Source organism: Colobus angolensis, unplaced genomic scaffold, assembly GCF_000951035.1.
Source record: "Colobus angolensis palliatus isolate OR3802 unplaced genomic scaffold, Cang.pa_1.0 Scaffold105, whole genome shotgun sequence".
NCBI lineage: Eukaryota > Metazoa > Chordata > Mammalia > Primates > Cercopithecidae > Colobus > Colobus angolensis.
The window spans coordinates 6,708,391-6,727,565 of record NW_012111475.1 but is presented as its reverse complement, the minus strand read 5'-3'; the positions used below and the strand labels follow the sequence as shown (position 1 = coordinate 6,727,565).

The 19,175-nt window shown below is 35.0% G+C and overlaps 1 protein-coding gene across 1 annotated transcript in view; it reads right to left on the bottom strand.

Moving 5' to 3' along the window:
• Positions 1 to 19,175, bottom strand: part of LOC105513818 (WD repeat-containing and planar cell polarity effector protein fritz homolog) — a gene marked incomplete at its 3' end in the record, with an annotated part of 360,743 nt that overhangs the window by 124,663 nt on the left and 216,905 nt on the right. Inside the window, exons 11-12 of the mRNA XM_011944849.1 lie at positions 9,672 to 9,860; positions 6,179 to 6,302 (exon numbers count right to left, since the gene is read on the bottom strand). Coding sequence (XP_011800239.1) covers positions 6,179 to 6,302; positions 9,672 to 9,860 — 313 coding nt within the window. The remainder of the gene's footprint in view (positions 1 to 6,178; positions 6,303 to 9,671; positions 9,861 to 19,175) is intronic.

The following is a 19,175-nucleotide window of genomic DNA, read 5'->3' as shown; positions in this document are numbered from 1 at the left end:
GAAACTCTGTCTCAAAAAAAAAAAAAGAAAGAAATTTATGACCTAGAATATGATCAATTTATATGAATGTTTATTCATGGGAAAAAAGTATAGTCTTCACTTGTTGGACTCTACACATGTCCATTAAGTCAAGATTTCAATTATACAGTATTGTTCAAATCACCTATTTCCTGACACTTTGTTTGCTTAATCTATCAATTACTAAATGAAAGGAGTTAAAATTCTTTAACTATTGACGGGACTTTTGTGTACACTGAAGCTATGTTACACACATTTAGAATCGTTCTATCTTCCTGGTGAATTGATTTTTCTGTCAATATTGATCTCTAGTAATCTCTACTAAAGATTTTGCTTTAAAGACTATTTGTATAACATTACCACTATAGGCTGGGCACTGTAGCTCATGCCTATAATCCCAGCACTTTGGGAGGCCGAGGCGGGTGGATCACCTGATGTTGGGAGTTTGAGACCAGCCTGACCAACATGGAGAAACCCCGTCTCTACTAAAAATACAAAATTAGCCGGGCGTGGTGGCACATTCCCGTAATCCTAGCTACCTGGGAGGCTGAGGCAGGAGAATTGCTTGAACCCAGAAGGCAGAGGTTGCAGGGGTCCATGATCACTCCATTGTACTCCAGCCTGGACAACAAGAGTGAAACGCCATCTCAAAACAAACAAACAAACAAACAAACCCATTACTACTATATTAGTTCTCTTTGGAGTATTTATCTGGTATAAATTTTTTTACATTCTCTGACATTTAAACTTTCTTTGTTTGAGGGGTTTTTTTTGTTTGTATTTGGTGTTTTTTTAAATGACATATGGTCTTGCTCTGTCACCCAATGCAGTTGCAAGAACAAGGCTCACTGCAGATGTGAACACCCAGACTCAAGCGATCCTCCCATCTCAGCCTTCCAAGTAGCTGGGACTATAGGCATGCACCACCACGCGCCTGGCTAATTTTTTAAAAAATGTTTTGTAGAGACAGCACTGCTCGTGCTGGTCTCAAACTCCTGGGCTCAAGCGATTCTCCTGCCTTGGCCTCCCATAAATGCTGGGATTATAGGTGTGAGCCACAGCACCCAGCTACCTTCTGTTTTAGATGTCTTTTTTTAAAAAAAAAAAAAAAACTGAGGAAAAAAGTCTGTTTTACATTAACAATGATTATTGATTTTTTGATTCATTGCTAGTATCTCATCGTGAGTTTTCTATTTTCCATCTTTTTTCCCATGTTTCTTCCCCTGCATGCTGCACTTTCTCCTAATTCTTGCCATCTTTGGGGTTTTTTTCTTTATCCAACATTTTCCCTCTCCCTGCTTGAAAATTATATACTCTATTTCTTTCCTGTTAGTGATTACCCTAGAAATTCTGTATTTCACTTACTAAAATCTAGAATTAATAAATATCTTCCTCTTGAAAAGTGTAAGGATCATAGAATGCTTTAACTCTCTTCACTCCTCTTCTGATTTATATGTAGTTTTTGTCCAAGATTTTAATTTTTAACCCCCTGAATTAGACATTGGTGTATATGCTTTATAGGATCAATTTTTGTTAGGTTTCCACAAGTTTATGACTTTTTTTTTTTTTTTGACTACCATTCCTTTTGCATCTCATGACTTCCTTCATTCTAGTTCTCTCAGGAAGGATGCTGTCCCATTCAAGGGTTCTAGATTTATGTATGGACGTCTGATGCAACCTCCCATTCTGCATGAGCTCTCAGTTATGTCTCCTATCCTTTGAGTACCCAACCTTTGTAAACCAAGCACCTATCTTACTGAGAGCCAGAAGATGCCCTCCAGGAGAACGTTGAGTTTGCTTACTCTTGTGGAATCAAGCATCCTTGTCATTTCAGCCTATTTCCCTTACTTTACTGCCAGCTCAACTATGCTTTCAATAAATATTTTGAATATACTATTTAGCATTTTTTGGATGATCTAACTAGGAGCTTTTCTCTAAAAATCATTCTATCTTGTTGCCTTGAATGTTCTTAGGTTAACATTTTTAGTATTCATGTTCTTTAAAATGATTTCATACAGATGTTGTATTTACTATATATGTTCCATCAGTGAAAAGTATAACTGAAAAAGCCATGTATACATGGAATTGCTTAAGAACTGTTTTAGTCACAAAGTGATTTTTGTTTTGCCTATCATATATATTTTATATAAGCTAAAAGCCATTTCCAAAAGATGGTCCTTTTTTTCTGAATTCTAAGTGTAAATATTGACTCCAATATATTATCCCCAACATCTTATAAAAATTTCCAACACAGAGCAGTGTTAAAAGATTATCTACCATGTGTATTCTGACTTTATCATTTTATAATATTGCTTATCACATATCTACCTATCTATCCCTCTATTTATCCATCAATTCATATTACTTTTTGTTGTTACATTACAAAGGTAAATGCTGACATCAATACATTTCCCCACCAATATTTCATAAACAAAAAAAATTTATTTCTAGGCAATAAATCTCACATTCCCCAAATTTTGCTTATCAGTTTTATAAGCATTCAAAAAGTACAACTCTCTGTGCCACAATCACATAACACCATTTGAGTCAGAAAACAACAGTCTCACAGTTAACAAGGGGGAAAAGTTAAAAATAAATTATTAACTTTTTATAATACATTATATTTCCATGTTAGTAATAAGCCTCATATGTGGCACATTCATTTGAAATGTTTGCCCTTTCATTTCATCAATATTTAGGGGTCCCTATTATAGTTTCTATTTGTTTATGATGAAAAGCTCTCACTTGCCATCACTTCCCTGTTCAGTACTTGTGGAAGACTACTCAATTTCATGGAGGCAGCTGGCTAATTACCTTTTAAACTTAGTTTAGGCAAAGTTGCATTTACCTTCTGTAGGTAAGCGTCTTCCAGTTTAATGATTTTAGAAATTAGATTCTATCATCTCTTTAAAATTTTATTTATTATAATAAACACTTTATTAGCTACCATATTAAGACTGTGCTTCTACTGTTTTCTCTTCCTATCTTTAACATTAGGAGCATAATTTACATTTCTAGGGAGCATTTCTTTATGAAAATTGATCACTTTGCATACAAAAAGACGAGAAGTGAGTTTTCAAGTTTAGATTTGTTTGAATTTGGAAAAAGGCTTTCAGGTAGTTTTTTATATTTGTTAAAGACAAAAAAGACCAAAAAGTGCAAAGCAGTGTCTGTAGAATTCCTCTCCTCTCAAGAGAAAAACAAAATTGTATATAAAATATTTATTTTAATAATCTACATGGTATACTTGTGTATTATCACAAATTCGTACTATGACCTTACCCTTCATATGCTGGATTAAATTAAAACCAATTTAGTATTTTACTCTTTATCAAAATAATCCAATCCAGATACAGGCAATCTGAGTCCCATGTGAGTAATTTTAGGCACGCCCCTAATCTCTGTGGGGCTACTTTTCCTCATCTTTTAATTTAAAATACCCTATGATGGTCTTTTGTTTAGAGCTTATTCCATTATCTAATAAGGTTTCTTTTTTCAGAGTACTAAAATATTGACTAACCAAAGGACAGGGAGTAATGTAATTCTAGCACTTCACAAATACGAAAAGGTATTTGGCCTGTTTCTCTTGCCCTAAGCATGAGAACTTCTTGGTAGCACATTAAACAAAAGAATGGTTCCAACTTAAGCTATCTCATTTAATTTCTTCAAAACTTTTGTTTCTTTTTTCATAATACTGTATAGCCTACTATCAAAAGAAGAACTAATAAAACACTCATTATAATTGAAATAGTAGCAAAGTATGCAAAGGAAGAAACATGAAAAAGCTAGTATACCCCAAGGGAAAACATCCAGTTCCAGATGTAACCACATAGAAAAGCTAGAGAATAATAATAATAACAATAATAGTGACCTTATCAAAGTATGTCCAAAAAATAATTAGAAAACCATTTGAGAAAAACCAATGAACAAAAAATTGCACATTAGTAGAATAGAGCATCCTAGAGCCAGCAGGATGGTTACAAATATGATGCTTACGCAAAAAGTAAATCACTGTATATAGTCTCAGAGGCCAGAGACAGTGAGGACACAAAGAATATGCTTCCAAAACTTCTGTTTTATTGACTTTCATCTTTTTGGGCTCTTTAGGCAGGAAGATAATTAACTTTCCCCAGACACAGAGAAACAAATATTAGCAATGAGAGCAAAGAACAAAGCTTTAAGTCCAAATAAATGTGACATTAACCCCAGCACTTTCACCATATGTTCATTCATAGAAGACAGCCTCATTTATATGAAGAGTCTTGGAATATGCTAACGTCATTCAGATGAAAAGGCAAGATTCAATTACATATCATAACCCTTGCAATATTTTAACATTTCTCAGTTTCTAAAACTGCTATTTTCCAGACGCTTCACCGCTTGGTAGACTTCAAAATGCCGCTTTATATATAAAAATCTAATTATAGAACATGAATATCTACACAACAATACAACTTCTCAAATCTTGACCAATCTGAAGTATCCCCCTTCTTTTTGGGCAGTCAAAAATAGTTATCAAACAGTCTACTCTTAGGTGAATAAAAATTTCCAGTTAGTTTATAAGCTAGGATCTAAAAAATACACAACCAATAATAGATAAATGGTTTTAAGGGAAGAGTAAGGAACAGGGAATCAAAATCAGTTCAAAGATCTGGCACCACCAAAAACTTGTTATTCGATCTAAGCAAGCCACTTATCTATGCCTCAGTTTACTCATTTGTCAAATGATACTACTGCTTTAACAGGGGTTTCTGAGAACAAAATAAGAGAATATACATCAAAGCCCTTGAAAGAGTGAAAACACTATAACAGATTATATTTTAGCAAAATTAAAAGTCTAAAATCAACTCCATGATGTAATCCTCCTTTTTGGTACAAAGTTGAAAACTCTGTTACTTTCCAACATATCATATACAGAAGTATACTATACATATATGTATACATACATGCAAAAAACACAGACATACCTATATGTATGTGTATATATACACATAGTTAAAAAATAATTTTTAATATACCCTGATATTTACCACTCATCTTAAGAAATACAACATTAACTAATACCTTGGAGACTATTATATGCTTATTTTATCATATTTCTTTTCCTTCACTCCAGACTGCTTTAAATTGTGTGCTAATTGCTTGCTTGCTTTTACTTACAGTATTGCCACATTTATGTATGTATCCCTAAATTATCCACGCATTCATCTTCCTTCTTTCCATCCATTAATCCTGATTTCTGAACTTCATATATATATATATATATATATATGCTATTATATTTTTCCTTCAACTTCTGTAATACTTAGAGAAATTTCTTGACATTATATTTCACATTATTTTCTTTCTTTTTTTTTTTTTGAGGCGGAGTCTCGCTCTGTCGCCCGGACTGGAGTGCAGTGGCCAGATCTCAGCTCACTGCAAGCTCCGCCTCCCGGGTTCACGCCATTCTCCTGCCTCAGCCTCCGAGTAGCTGGGACTACAGGCGCCCGCCACCTCGCCCGGCTAGTTTTTGTATTTTTAGTAGAGACGGGGTTTCACCGTGTTAGCCAGGATGGTCTCGATCTCCTGACCTCGTGATCCACCCGTCTCGGCCTCCCAAAGTGCTGGGATTACAGGCTTGAGCCACCGCGCCCGGCCTCACATTATTTTCTAAGGTTAACAAAATTTGTTATACCCATTTGAAGCAGAGAAAATGGGGTACAGTGAAGCTAGAAACTTGCCACATTATGAGCAGACAACGGACAAGTTTTTCTATAGTAATTCTGAAAGAAAAACAAACCAATGATGGTCTCAGAGCTTTACAGAACATTCACATCATTAGCTTCAATTAAAAAGAAAATATTTACTTAGTGCTAGTAGCACAATTCCAGTTAATATTTCTACATTGACTTTACATAGCTGATATTTGTTCTTTCATATTAAAGGGGAAGGTATATTAAAAAGTACTGATGATATAAAACCCCCAAATAATATTCAAATATTTCCTTAAAATGAAAACAATAACAAATTAAATAAGATCAAAAGAAGATGTATATTTCTTTGAAGAGATGGACTGTTAGGAAACATGTAGCCTTACTATGGAGTATTTTAATTAAAGAGGGTGTCTCCTGAAATAAGTAATTAGTCTGACACTAATCAATCCAAACATATCATTCACCTGAGCAAGTGGTGGAAGAATCTCCTTGCATATTTGCTGATTTGGTCTCTATATTCCAATATAGTGGTATCCAGAAGTGGTTTTGTTGGAGCATAGAAGGTTCCAAGGCTTGCCTCAAGCTGTGCTGTGGAATTCAAACATAGCAGCACTAAAACAAGTGAAACTCCATCAATTACAACAAAATACTCATGTTTGCAGTCAGTCAGGTTTTGCAAACTTGGATGAAACGTGAGCTTGCAGGAAAGATGAAATTAAAATATGACAGCTGGTACAAAAACAAACCTGTGTATAAACTTTCACTTGAGGGAAAGCTGACAATGACTCTGAGCAACAAAAAGCTGTCAAAACTGAAGAAATCCATAATGAACCAACCTCTCACCACAAATGGGTAATTAAAACAGTGACTCATCAAAGTAACACAGTTTGAACTAGTACTTCCAGTAAAATCAACTCACAGTGTGCTAAACATTTACTCTCTTTGGCTAAAAGGAGAAAACTGACCTTTCTTCATTGGGAATTGGAATCGATATAGCAGAAATGTTTTTTAAAATAATACAAATAAACAGCCATATTGGAGTAGAAATATGTCTCTATTGCAATTTTAAGACAACCGTGAATGTCCCTATATCTTCCCTAAGTTCTGCCCTAAACAGCAAAAGTCTTGGTTTTATCCAAGCGTGAAAGCTAAGACCTCTGGGAGAGGAAAGAAAGACTGGAGAGGCAGGTTTTAATAAACTAGAGGGCTAATATTGGGGGAAAGGGCACATTTTGCCTGTTTCACAATTTTACAAAGACATGCTCATGGGACTAGGTTTTTTTCCCAGAAATATCTGGAAGTTAAGTAATTACCATAATGGTGAGAGTAAGAGTATGTATGAGAACACGACAGTTCACAGTAAGACTCCTCTGATTTTTATGCTACTAGCACTGAGTTGAATAAACAATTCCTTATTTAGCAAAACTCTTTAGTTTTAAGCATATTTGGGTTTGAAAGTATTAAATGCCTCATCAGAATAATTACTATGGACTTGGCTAAGCTGTTAGTAATTTCTTTTTTTAATCTCAAATCTAGACAGTAAAGTAAGATGAACTTTAGGGGTATTTTCTTTCAAAGCAGCAGTCAATTTAGATTAAAATTGAATACAGCAATGCTATTGTAAAAACAAGCCAGATTCTCTTCCCATTGCTTGTTTTCTTGACAGCATGTTTTGTACATCTGAAATGTTCGAACCTACATGGAATACTCATAACTCCCAGCACAGTTATAGATTCATTAGCTAGCCCAGCTTGATGTTTAAGGCAGAAATGAAGATCTCAAAGATAACTACAATATGGCTACAAATAAAAGAGCTCACTGGGTTCCGCTAATAAAAGGAAACAAATTACCATGTCAAATTTGTTAGATTCAGATAGAATAAGTCTCAAGAGAGAAAAAAAATTCTGAATGTTTTAGAAATATGTTTTACAGTTACTTGGGGGAAAATGCACATACCTACTTAAAATGTACATATTCTGATAACCCAGGATCATGCAAAAATTGTATTTTAATAGCCTAGTATCATACAAGCTTTTTATTTCCCTATCTCCCCAATACGGTTCCTTGAAAATATCAAGAATCTGATAATGTCCATTTGTATATTCCCTAATAACCTTTCCTATAACACAGTAATCTTACAAGACAAATTCGCTAAGGTGCTAGCAATTTTTCAGCGTGCTGAGAGTCAGTATTTTATCTTTTCCATATTTCTTCTTTAACTGTAAATTTATGATCTCTTATATAGATTGTGTATAACATAAGCATTCTTTAGGGACCTTGCTTTTTAAAATTTTTTCTTTTTTTTGTAAGTATACACTCAGTCATTACAGTATATCAATACTAAGAAATAATTAGTTAAGATAACTCTGCAGGCAGCAATATTATAGAGTACCTTGTACCCTAAAATTATGGAGTTATACTCTTCTTTTTATTTTTAGCTAATACTCATTGAGTACCTAAGTAGTGGGCCATACACTAGGCATTTTCTCATTGTAAAAATACTGGAATTTCTTGGCCAGGCGCAGTACGGGCTCATGCCTGTAATCCCAGCACTTTGGGAGGCTGAGGCAGGAAGATCACTTGAGGCCAACCTGGGCAACATAGTGAAACCCCTCTACTAAAAATAGAAAAATTAGCCAGTCATGGTGGTACACATCTGTAATCCCAGCTACTCAGGAGGCTAAGGCAGGAGAATTGCTTGAACCCAGGAGGCAGGCATTGCAGTGAGACAAGATCATGCCACTGCATGCCAGCCTAAGCAACAGAGTGATACTCTGTCTCTAAATATATAAAGAAAAATATTGGAATTTCCCTAAATAAATTTTGACTACCTCCAAAAAGAACATTCAATTAATATTAAATAAATATTTATTGTGGGCCATGTGTGACTTGGGCCAAGACCCATGATATAGATTTCCTGGAAGAGCCTGTGCTTACTAATTATTCTTCTCTAAAATTACTAAAATGAAGGTTACCTACAAAATTCTCTCCAAACAACTTGTTTATTTTGGCAATGTAATAAGGTGGGATAAGAAAAATCTATAAAAATGCAAAGAAGTAGAAAAGAAAAGCTCTCCAAGTAAAGACCTTTTGACATATTTCCTGTTCCTCCTATCTTGTAAATTACCTAGGGACAGTTTCTCATTGGTCGTGATTTTCCGCCATTAATGTCAGTGCTTACTACAAAGATATGAAAGATGCAAATGTTAGAATGTTTAGGTGCATTGTACATTAAGTAAATAACTTACAAGAAAAATAATACTGGATAATTGGCAAATATAAAGATTTATTTCATTATTGTATGTGTCACAGCATTCCCCACTGCCCAACCCCTGACCTTAGCTTTTTTAACTTCTCTTTTAAAATTAAACATCTTAGATCCCGATTGACAAAATTACTTATTGGGCAAAGGTAAGGAAATTCAAGCAGGCAGAAGAGAGAAGAGTGTCACAACTATAAGTCAGAAGGAAAACAAGAAGGAGCAGCCTGGGCTACAATTCAGATATACAAAAAAGTACGTGTTAAGGACTACTGTCTGGACAGAGGACTTGGGTGTGAGAAAAAAATATTGATGTCTAATGTGAGGGAGGAATAAAGACCTTTGTTTGGTGCTCTTTGTCTAGCAGACCCCACGGAGTACATGAAATTTTTGATCAAAGTTTGAAATCTGAGCACGTTCCATCTGTGAGCTTAGACTGAATTGTACAATTACTGCAGTATAAGTTCCAACATAAGCATATACAGAAAAGTTGTTCTTTATGTTGACAAATACTATACAGTAAGTACCACATGGGAGCAATTATTTGACATCTGATCCTTTCAGTTTTAATAGAGCACTAACATTTTTATCATTTATTCTCCAATGCCATGACTCAAAAACAACCTCAAAAAATAACTCAATAAAATATATTTCATGTATATGCAAAACCCATCTATGAAAAATATTTCAAGTCTGACCTTCTCTCTCTGGAGTGAGCTTCTGTCTAAGAAGATGGTTTACAATGGCGCTCATGCTGATAAAGCACTGATGGCCTAGAGTGTCCCAGTTCATGCTGCTCAGGATGTTTATTGCCTCACAGATCTCATCACAGTGAATGTACTGGAAGATGATGTCTACCAGGCCCAGCTGTCCTTGAGTGAAGACACCTATCACAAAACGTGGAAAACCAGGTGAATCTTTTAAAATAAAAGTAGAATAACAAAAAGAGTTAACTTTTCCATAAAGAAAAAAACCTATATTGCTTGCCTAAGTACTAGAAATATGGGACTGATCTCCTTCTCAACTAATATTTGCTGTAAGATACACTGGTACAACAAAAACACATCTGTTGATCCTTTTAAAATGAAAGAAAATTCACTTTTACTCTTAGGACCAAGAGCATAAAACAAAGACTGGGGGGTGGTATTCTGTTGTGGTTTTATTGTCTTTTAAATATGGCTGACCTCATTTGAAATTAATAATTTCTGTGTATTAAATGACAATAAGTACTAGAGCTGTTAAACAAGATTTTTTGCTTGTTTGTTTTATGTGACTTTTAAATGGTAGGTTACAAAATCTTTTTTTCTTCAATGTTTACTGATTAAAGTCTAAAAAACTTCCTCTCAGTACAAATAATCATGAAAGAAAATGAAAAAACATATGTGAAATTACTTTCTAAGCCACAAAGTATTATAAAATATTACTGTAATTCTTTTTATTATTATCATCATCATTTAACTAGAGTAGTTATAGGCTTCAGGATTTTGAAAAATGTATTAGTTCATGAGAAAGATGCTAAAATTCTTCATACTAACTTCAAATCACATCAAAATGAAAACTTGTGCTATTAACAGGACTCAACTTGATAGGGAATCTAGGGAATTGCCCTGACTATACTAAGCAGTAAAACTTTACTATTCCTTTTGTGTTGGTAAAATCAAAGACTGTGACTGTCCAAAAGCCTTCATGAGCCTGCAGTCAAGCATTGGAAGTCCTCATAAATCAGGGTGATTCCTTAGCAGTAGATATTAATCCATAGGAACTTTGCAGGAAACCAAAAATATCTGAAGTCTGTTAACTCCACCTATACCCTATTAATACTTCTACTAGTAACAAGAGAAAGAACTCATCTATTGAGAAGAAAAGCTAACATATAATCATAATAAAATCATTGAAAAGTGATAAAGAGAAAACCTCAAAAGGCAACCACAGGAAAAACAAATACACTGGATATACAAAAAAGCAAAGATATGAATGATTACAGACTTTGCATCTAAAATTATGTAATCCAGAAAACAATAACAAGACATTTTAAAAGTACTGAGAGGTAAAAAGTAAATTAATCTAGAATTCTACACCTTTACAAAAACGATCCAAAATTCATGAAGAAAGATAACAATCCTTAAATCCACCTAATAACAGAGCTGTGAAATAATAAAGCAAAAGTGGACAGAACTAAAAGGAGAAAAACTCAGATCTAAAATCATAATTGGTGCCTAGGGGTGGTGGCTCATGCCAGTGATCTGAGCACTTTGGGAGGCCAAGGCAGGCGGATCACTTGAGGTCAGGAGTTCAAGACAGGCATGGCAAACATGGCAAAACAGTCTTTACAAAAAACACAAAAATTAACCAGGTGTGGTGGCAAGGGCCAGTAATCACAGCTACTCAGGAGGCTGCAGCAGGAGAACCGCTTGCATCTGGAAGGTAGAGGTTGCGTTGAACCGAGATCACACCACTGCACTCCAGCCTGGGTGACAGAGTGAGACTCTGTCTCAATTAATCAATCAATCAATCGATCGATCAAATTATAATTGGAGATTTCAGCACTTTTACTAATCAAGAGAATATGTAAGCAAAAAATTCATAAGTATAGGAAATACTTGAAAAACACTATCAATGAATTTGACCTAACTGACATTTATAAAACACTGCACCCAACCACAGTAAAATACATTCTTTTTAAGTGCACACAGAACATTGAACAAGATAGAGCATATTCTGGGTAATATAAAGAAGCTAAATACATTTAAAAGTTTTAAAATCATAAGAGCATTTTCTCTGACCACAACAGAATTAAATATCAGTAAGAAAAATTATCTGGAAAATCTCCAAATATTTAGAAGTTAAGCAACATCCTTCTAAATAACCTATGAGTCAAAGAAAAAAATGTCACAAAGTATATGAGAAAATATTTTTAATTGAATTAAAGTAAGACCCAAAGTAAACAGAAGGAAATAATAAAGACAATAAATAGGAAATAACAAATACAGAAAAATCAATGAATTCAATAGCTTGTTCTTTCAAAAGATCAGTAAAATTGACAAACTTCTGTCTCAGCTGAGAAAAAAGAGAGATGATACAATTACCAAAATAAGAATGATCACTACAGAACTACTGACATTTAAAATCAGTGAATAATTAGTTTTTATATGAATAAATATAACCTAAATGAAATGGATTCCTTGAAAGACCCAAACTATCAAAGTTCACTCAAGAAGGAATAAACTTGAATGGCTCTATATTATTTAAATTTGAAGTCACTGTTAAAAAAAACCTTTACACATACACACACACACACACACACACATACACACACGTGCACCAATGCACACACATAATTAAACATGACCTGCATATTAAGATGTCTTCACTGGTGAATTCTCTCAAACATTAATGGAAGAAATAATAAAGCCAGGAACAGTGGCGCACACCTATTTTTCCAGCCTCACATGAGGTGAAGGCGGAAGGACTGCTTGAGCCCAAGAGTTTTAAGTCCAACCTGGGCAAGATAGCAAGACTGTGTCTCTAAAAAAAATAGTAATACGTAAAAAAAAAAAAAAAAAATTAACAAAAGAAGAAATAACAGAAATTCAATACAACTCAAATTATAAGAGAGAATACTTCCCAACTCATTTCATGTGGTTAGAATTACACTGACACCAAAAATGAAGATATTACAATAAAAAGAAAACTATACACCAATATTTCCCATAAACAAACACAAAAACCCTTAACATAATATTAGCAAATCCAGCAATATATTAAAAAGATAATATATCATGAACAAGCAAGATTACTCCCACAAATGCAAGGATGCTTAAACATGTGAAAGCCAATCAATATAATTTACCTTATGATGAGAAGAAAGAGAAAAAAACCTATAATCATTTCAATTGCTGCAGAAAAAGCACTTGAAAAAAATTCAACATCCACTCAAGATAATATATATCAGCAGACTGGGAATGGAAAGGGACTTCCTCAATGTAATACCATCATACTTATAGTGAAAGATTGAACGTTTTCCAACAAAGATTGGAAACAAAGCAAGGATGTCCTCTCTTACCATGTCTATTTAATATTGTACCAGATGTCCTAGCTGTAAGAAGTGAAGAGAATAAAATAAAAAGCACACAGTTTAGATAAGATGATGTAAAACTTCTAAATCCAGTTGTCATGATCATCTATGTAGAAAATCCTAAGGATTCCAAGTCACTTCAGCTAAGAATGAGTTTAACAGGATTGCAGGATATATGGTCAATATTTTAAAATTTTATAATTTTAAATTATAAAATTTAAAATACATAATCCCAATGAACAATAAAAATTGTAATTAAAAATATTTACAATATAATCCAAAAACATGAAATACTTAGGGATAAATATAACAAAGCATGTACAAGACCTTTACACTTAAAATTATAAAACTATGCAGAGAAAACTAATGAAAACCTAAATAACTGGAGAGAGGTACTACTTTTATGGATTAGGATACTCAATATTGTTAAGAATCATTCCTCCCTAAAATGATCTATAAATCCAACACAATCTCAGTCAAAATCCCATCAGGTGAAACAAGCCAGTTTCAAAACTATATAGAAATGGAAGGGATCTAGAATAGTCAAAATAATAGGAAAAAGAAGAATTAAGTTGAAGGACTAACAGTACCTGATTTCAAGACTTACTATAAAACCACTTACTGTAAAGCCACAGGAATTAAGTCAGAATGGTACTTGCTTAAGTACAGACATTTAATTCACTAAAAGACAATACAGTTATTGATAGGTCAAAGTAATTCAATGGGAGAAAGAATACTCTTTCTGACAATTGGTGCTGGAACAATAAATATTCATATTAAAAATTAATCTCAACCCATACCTCATACCATATGCAAAAAATTAACATGAAATAGACCATAAACCTAAATGTAAGAGCTAAACCCACAAAACTTCTAGAAGAAAATCCTTGTGACCCTACATTAAACAGTTTTCTTAGGACATGAAAAGCAAAAGCCATAAAACAAAGAACATTATGAATTGAATTTCATTAAAATTAAAAACTTCTGCTACTTTATACACAATGGTAACATAATGAAAGGGTAAACTACAGGCTGAAAGAAGATATTCACAATACAAGTATCTTACAAAGGCCTTGTATTCATAAAATATACATTAAAAACCTCTTACAACTCAAGAATAAGTAAACAAAAAATTCAAGTAAATTTTGGCAAAAGATTTGAAGACACTTCATCAGACAAGATATACAACAAATAAGCACATGAAAAGATGCTCAATTCCAACAGTCACCACAGAAATGCAAATTAATACCATGACACACTTACTAGAATGGGTAAAATTAAAATGACCATTAATTTCAAGTGTTAGAACTTGGAGCAACTAGAGTTCCCATAAATTGCTGATATGCTAAATGACACAATCATTTTAGAAAACAGTTTCTTCTAAAGTTAAACAAACACTTAGCATATGGCCCCGTCATTTTAAACTTGTAGGTTTTTGACAAGAGAAATGAAAATATATGTTCATACAAAGATTTATAGATGAAAGTACATAGTATTTTTAATCTGTTAGCAAAAACCTGGAAACAAACCAAATGTCCATCAATATGTGAAAGGATTAAAAAACTGTGGTACAGAAATACAAAAAAACCCTCGGAGGATATTAGAAACACCTATATGCACTCAAGCTAGAAAACCTAGAAGATATGAATAAATTTCTGGGAATGCACACCCTGTCAAGATTGAATCAGGGGCCGAGCGCGGTGGCTCAAGCCTGTAATCCCAGCACTTTGGGAGGCCGAGACGGACGGATCACGAGGTCAGGAGATCGAGACCATCCTGGCTAACACGGTGAAACCCCGTCTCTACTAAAAAATACAAAAAAAAAAAACTAGCCGGGCGAGGTGGCGGCGCCTGTAGTCCCAGCTACTCCGGAGGCTGAGGCAGGAGAATGGCGTGAACCCGGGAGGCGGAGCTTGCAGTGAGCTGAGATCCGGCCACTGCAGTCCAGCCTGGGCGACAGAGCAAGACTCCGTCTCAAAAAAAAAAGATTGAATCAGGAAGAAACTGAATCCCTGAACAGACCAATAACAGGCTCCAAAACTGAATCACTAATAAAAAGGCTATCACCAGAAAAAGCTTACGACCAAACAATTCACAGCCAAATTCTACCACGTGTATGAAGAAGAGCTGGTACCATTCCTACTGAAACTATTCCAAAAAAATGAAAAGGACTCCCTAACTCATTCTATGAGGCCAGCATCATCTTGATACCAAAATCTGGCAGAGAGACAACAAAGAAAGGAAACTTATGACCAATATCCTTGATAAACATAGATGTAAAAGTCCTCAACAAATACTAGCAAACCAAATCCAGCAGCACATCAAAATGAAAATCTACCACGAATAAGTAGGTTTTATCCTTAGATGTAAGGTTAGGTCAACATACGCAAATCACTAAATGTGATTCATTACATAAACAGAATGAAAAACGAAAACCACATGATCATCTCAGTAGACACAGAAAAGGCTTTCAATAAAATCCAACATCCCTTCATGTTTAAAAAACAAAAACAAAAACAAAAAAAAAACCTCAACAAACTAGGCATTGAAGGAATATATGTAAGAATAATAATCTATGACAGATCTACAGTAAACATCATACTGAATGGGCAAAAGCTGGAAAACTGGAACAAGACAAGGATGCCCTCTCTCACCAATCCTGTTCAATATAGAACTGGAAGCCCTAGCCAGAGCAATCAAGTGAGAGAAAGAAATAAAATACATCCAAATAGAAGACAGGAAGTCAAACTATCTCTGTTTGTAGAAAATATGATTCTATACCTGGAAACCCCATAGTTTCTACCCAGAAGCTCCTAGATCTGAGAAACAATTTCAGCAAAATTTCATGATACAAAACTAAAGTATACAAATCAGTAATATTTCCATACACCAACGACATCCAAGCTGAGAGCCAAATAAGCAACACAATCCCATTCACAATAGCCACAGAATAAAACACCTGGAAATACAGCTAACCAGAGAGGTAAAAGATCTCTACAACAGGAATTACAAAACACTGCTCAAAGAAATCAGAGATGACACAAACAAATAGAAAAACATCCAAAGCTCATGGATAGGTAGAATTGATATAATTAAAATGGCTTTACTGCCCAAAGCAATTTACAGATCCAATGCTATTCCTATCAAACTACCAATGACATTCTTCACAAAATTAGAAAAAAAAAACTAATTTGAGATCCGTTCCCAGATGGCCGAATACGAACAGCTCTGGTCTACAGCTCCCAGCGTGACTGACACAGAAGACGGGTGATTTCTGCATTTCCAACAGAGCCTCGGCTGGTGATACCCAGGCAAACAGGGTCTGGACTGGACCTCCAGCAAACTCCAACAGACCAGCAACTGAGGGACCTGACTGTTAGAAGGAAAACTAACAAACAGAAAAGAAATGGCATCAACATCAACAAAACGGGCATCTACACTAAAACCCCATCTGTAGGTCACCAACAGCAAAGACCAAAGGTAGATAAAACCACAAAGATAAGGAGAAACCAAAAGAGAAAAGCTGAAAATTCTAAAAACCAGAGCGCCTCTTCTCCTCCAAAGGATCGCAGCTCCTCGCCAGCAATGGAACAAAGCTGGAAGGAGAATGACTTTGACGAGTTGACAGAAGTAGGCTTCAGAAGGTTGGTAATAACAAACTTCTCCAAGCTAAAGGAGCACTTTCAAACCCATTGCAAAGAAGCTAAAAACCTTGAAAAAAGTTAGACAAATGGCTAACTAGAATCAACAGTGTAGAGAACTTAAATGACCTGATGGAGCTGAAAACCATGGCACGAGAACTTCGTGAGGCATGCGCAAGCTTCAGTAGCCGATTTGATCAAGTAGAAGAAAGGTGATTGAAGATCAAATTAATGAAATAAAATGAGAAGACAAGGTTGCAGAAAAAAAGAGGAAAAAGAAACGAATAAACCCTCCAAGAAATATGGGTGAAAAGACTAAATCTAAATTTGATAGGTGTACCTAAAAGTGATGGGCCAAATGGGACCAAGTTGGAAAACACTCTTCAGGATATTATCCAGGAGAACTTCCCCAACCTAGCAAGACAGGCCAACATTCAAATTCAGGAAACACAGAGCACAACATGAAGATACTCCTCGAGAAGAGCAACCCCAAGACACATAATCATCAGATTCACCAAGGCTGAAATGAAGGAAAAAATGTTAAGGGCAGGCAGAAAGAAAGGTCCGGTTACCCACAAAGGGAATTCCATCAGACTACCAGTGGATCTGCTTGCAGAAACTCTACAAGTCAGAAGTGGGTGGGGGCCAACACTCAACATTCTTAAAAAAAATAATTTCAACCCAGAATCTCATATCCAGCCAAACTAAGCTTCGTAAGTGAAAAAGAAATAAAATCTTTTACAGACAAGCAAATGCTGAGAGATTTTGTCACCACCAGGCATGCCTTACAAGACCTCCTGAAGGAAGCACTAAATATGGAAAGGAATAACCAGTACCAGCCACTGCAAAAACATGCCAAATTATAAAGACCATCAATGCTATGAAGAAACTACATCAATTAACAGGCAAAATAACCAGCTAACATCATAATGACAGGATCAAATTCACATGTAACAATATTGACCTTAAATGCAAATGGGCTAAATGTCCCAATTAAAAGACACAAACTGGCAAACTGGATAAAGAGTTAAGACCCATCGGTGTGCTATATTCAGGAGACCCATTTCACGTGCAGAGACACATATAGGCTCAAAATAAAGGGATGGAAGAAGATCTACCAAGCACATGGAAAACAAAAAAGGACAGGGGTTACAATCCTAGTCTCTGATAAAACAGACTTTAAACCAATAAAGATCAAAAAATACAAAGAAGGTCATTACATAATGGTAAAGGGATCAATTCAACAAGAAGAGCTAACTATCCTAAATATATATGCATCCAGATTCATGAAGCAAGTCCTTAGAGACATACAGAGAGACCTAGACTCCCACACAATAATAATGGGAGATTTTAACACCCCACTGTCAATATTCAACAGATCAATGAGACAGAAGGTTAACAAGGATATCCAGGACTTGAACTCAGGTCTGCACCAAGCGGACCTAACAGACATCTACAGAATTCTCCACCCCAAATCAACAAAATATACATTCTTCACAGCACCATAGTGCACTTACTCTAAAACTGACCACATAATTGGAAATGAAGCACTCCTCGGCAAATGAAAAAGAACAGAAATTATAACAAACTGTCCCTCAGACCACAGTGCAATCAAATTAGAACTCAGGATTAAGAAACTCACTCAAAACTGCACAATTATATGGAAACTGAACAACCTGCTCCTGAATGACTATAGGGTACATAACGAAATGAAGGCAGAAATAAAGATGTTCTTTGAAACCAATGAGAACAAAGACAAAACATACCAGAATCTCTGGGACACATTTAAAGCAGTGTGTAGAGGGAAACTTATAGCACTAAATGTCCACAAGAGACAGCAGAAAAGATCTAAAATCAATACCCTAACATCACAATGAAAAGAATAGAGAAGCAAGAGCAAACACATTCAAAACCTAGCAGGAGGCAAGAAATAACTAAGATCAGAGCAGAACTGAAAGAGATAGAGACACAAAACAACTCTTCAAAAAATCAATGAGTCCAGGAGCTGGTTTTTTTAAAAGATCAACAAAATTGATAGACTGCTAGCAAGACAAAGAAGAGAGAAGAATCAAATAGACGCAATAAAAAATGATAAAGGGGATATCACCACTGATCCCACAGGAACACAAATTATCATCAGAGAATACTATAAACACCTCCATGCAAATAAACTAGAAAACCTAGAAGAAATTGATAAATTCCTGGACATATGCAGTCTCCGTAGACTAAACCAGGAAGAAGTTCAATCTCTGAATAAACTAATAACAGGCTCTAAAATCGAGGCAATAATTAATAGTCTACCAACCAAAAAATGTCCAGGACCAGACGGATTCACTGTCAAATTCTACCAGAGGTACAAAGAGGAGCTGGTACCATTCCTTCTGAAACTACTCCAATCAATAGAAAAAGAGGGAATCCTCCCTAACTCATTTTATAAGGCCAGCATCATCCTGATACAAAAGCCTGGCAGAGACACAACAAAAAAA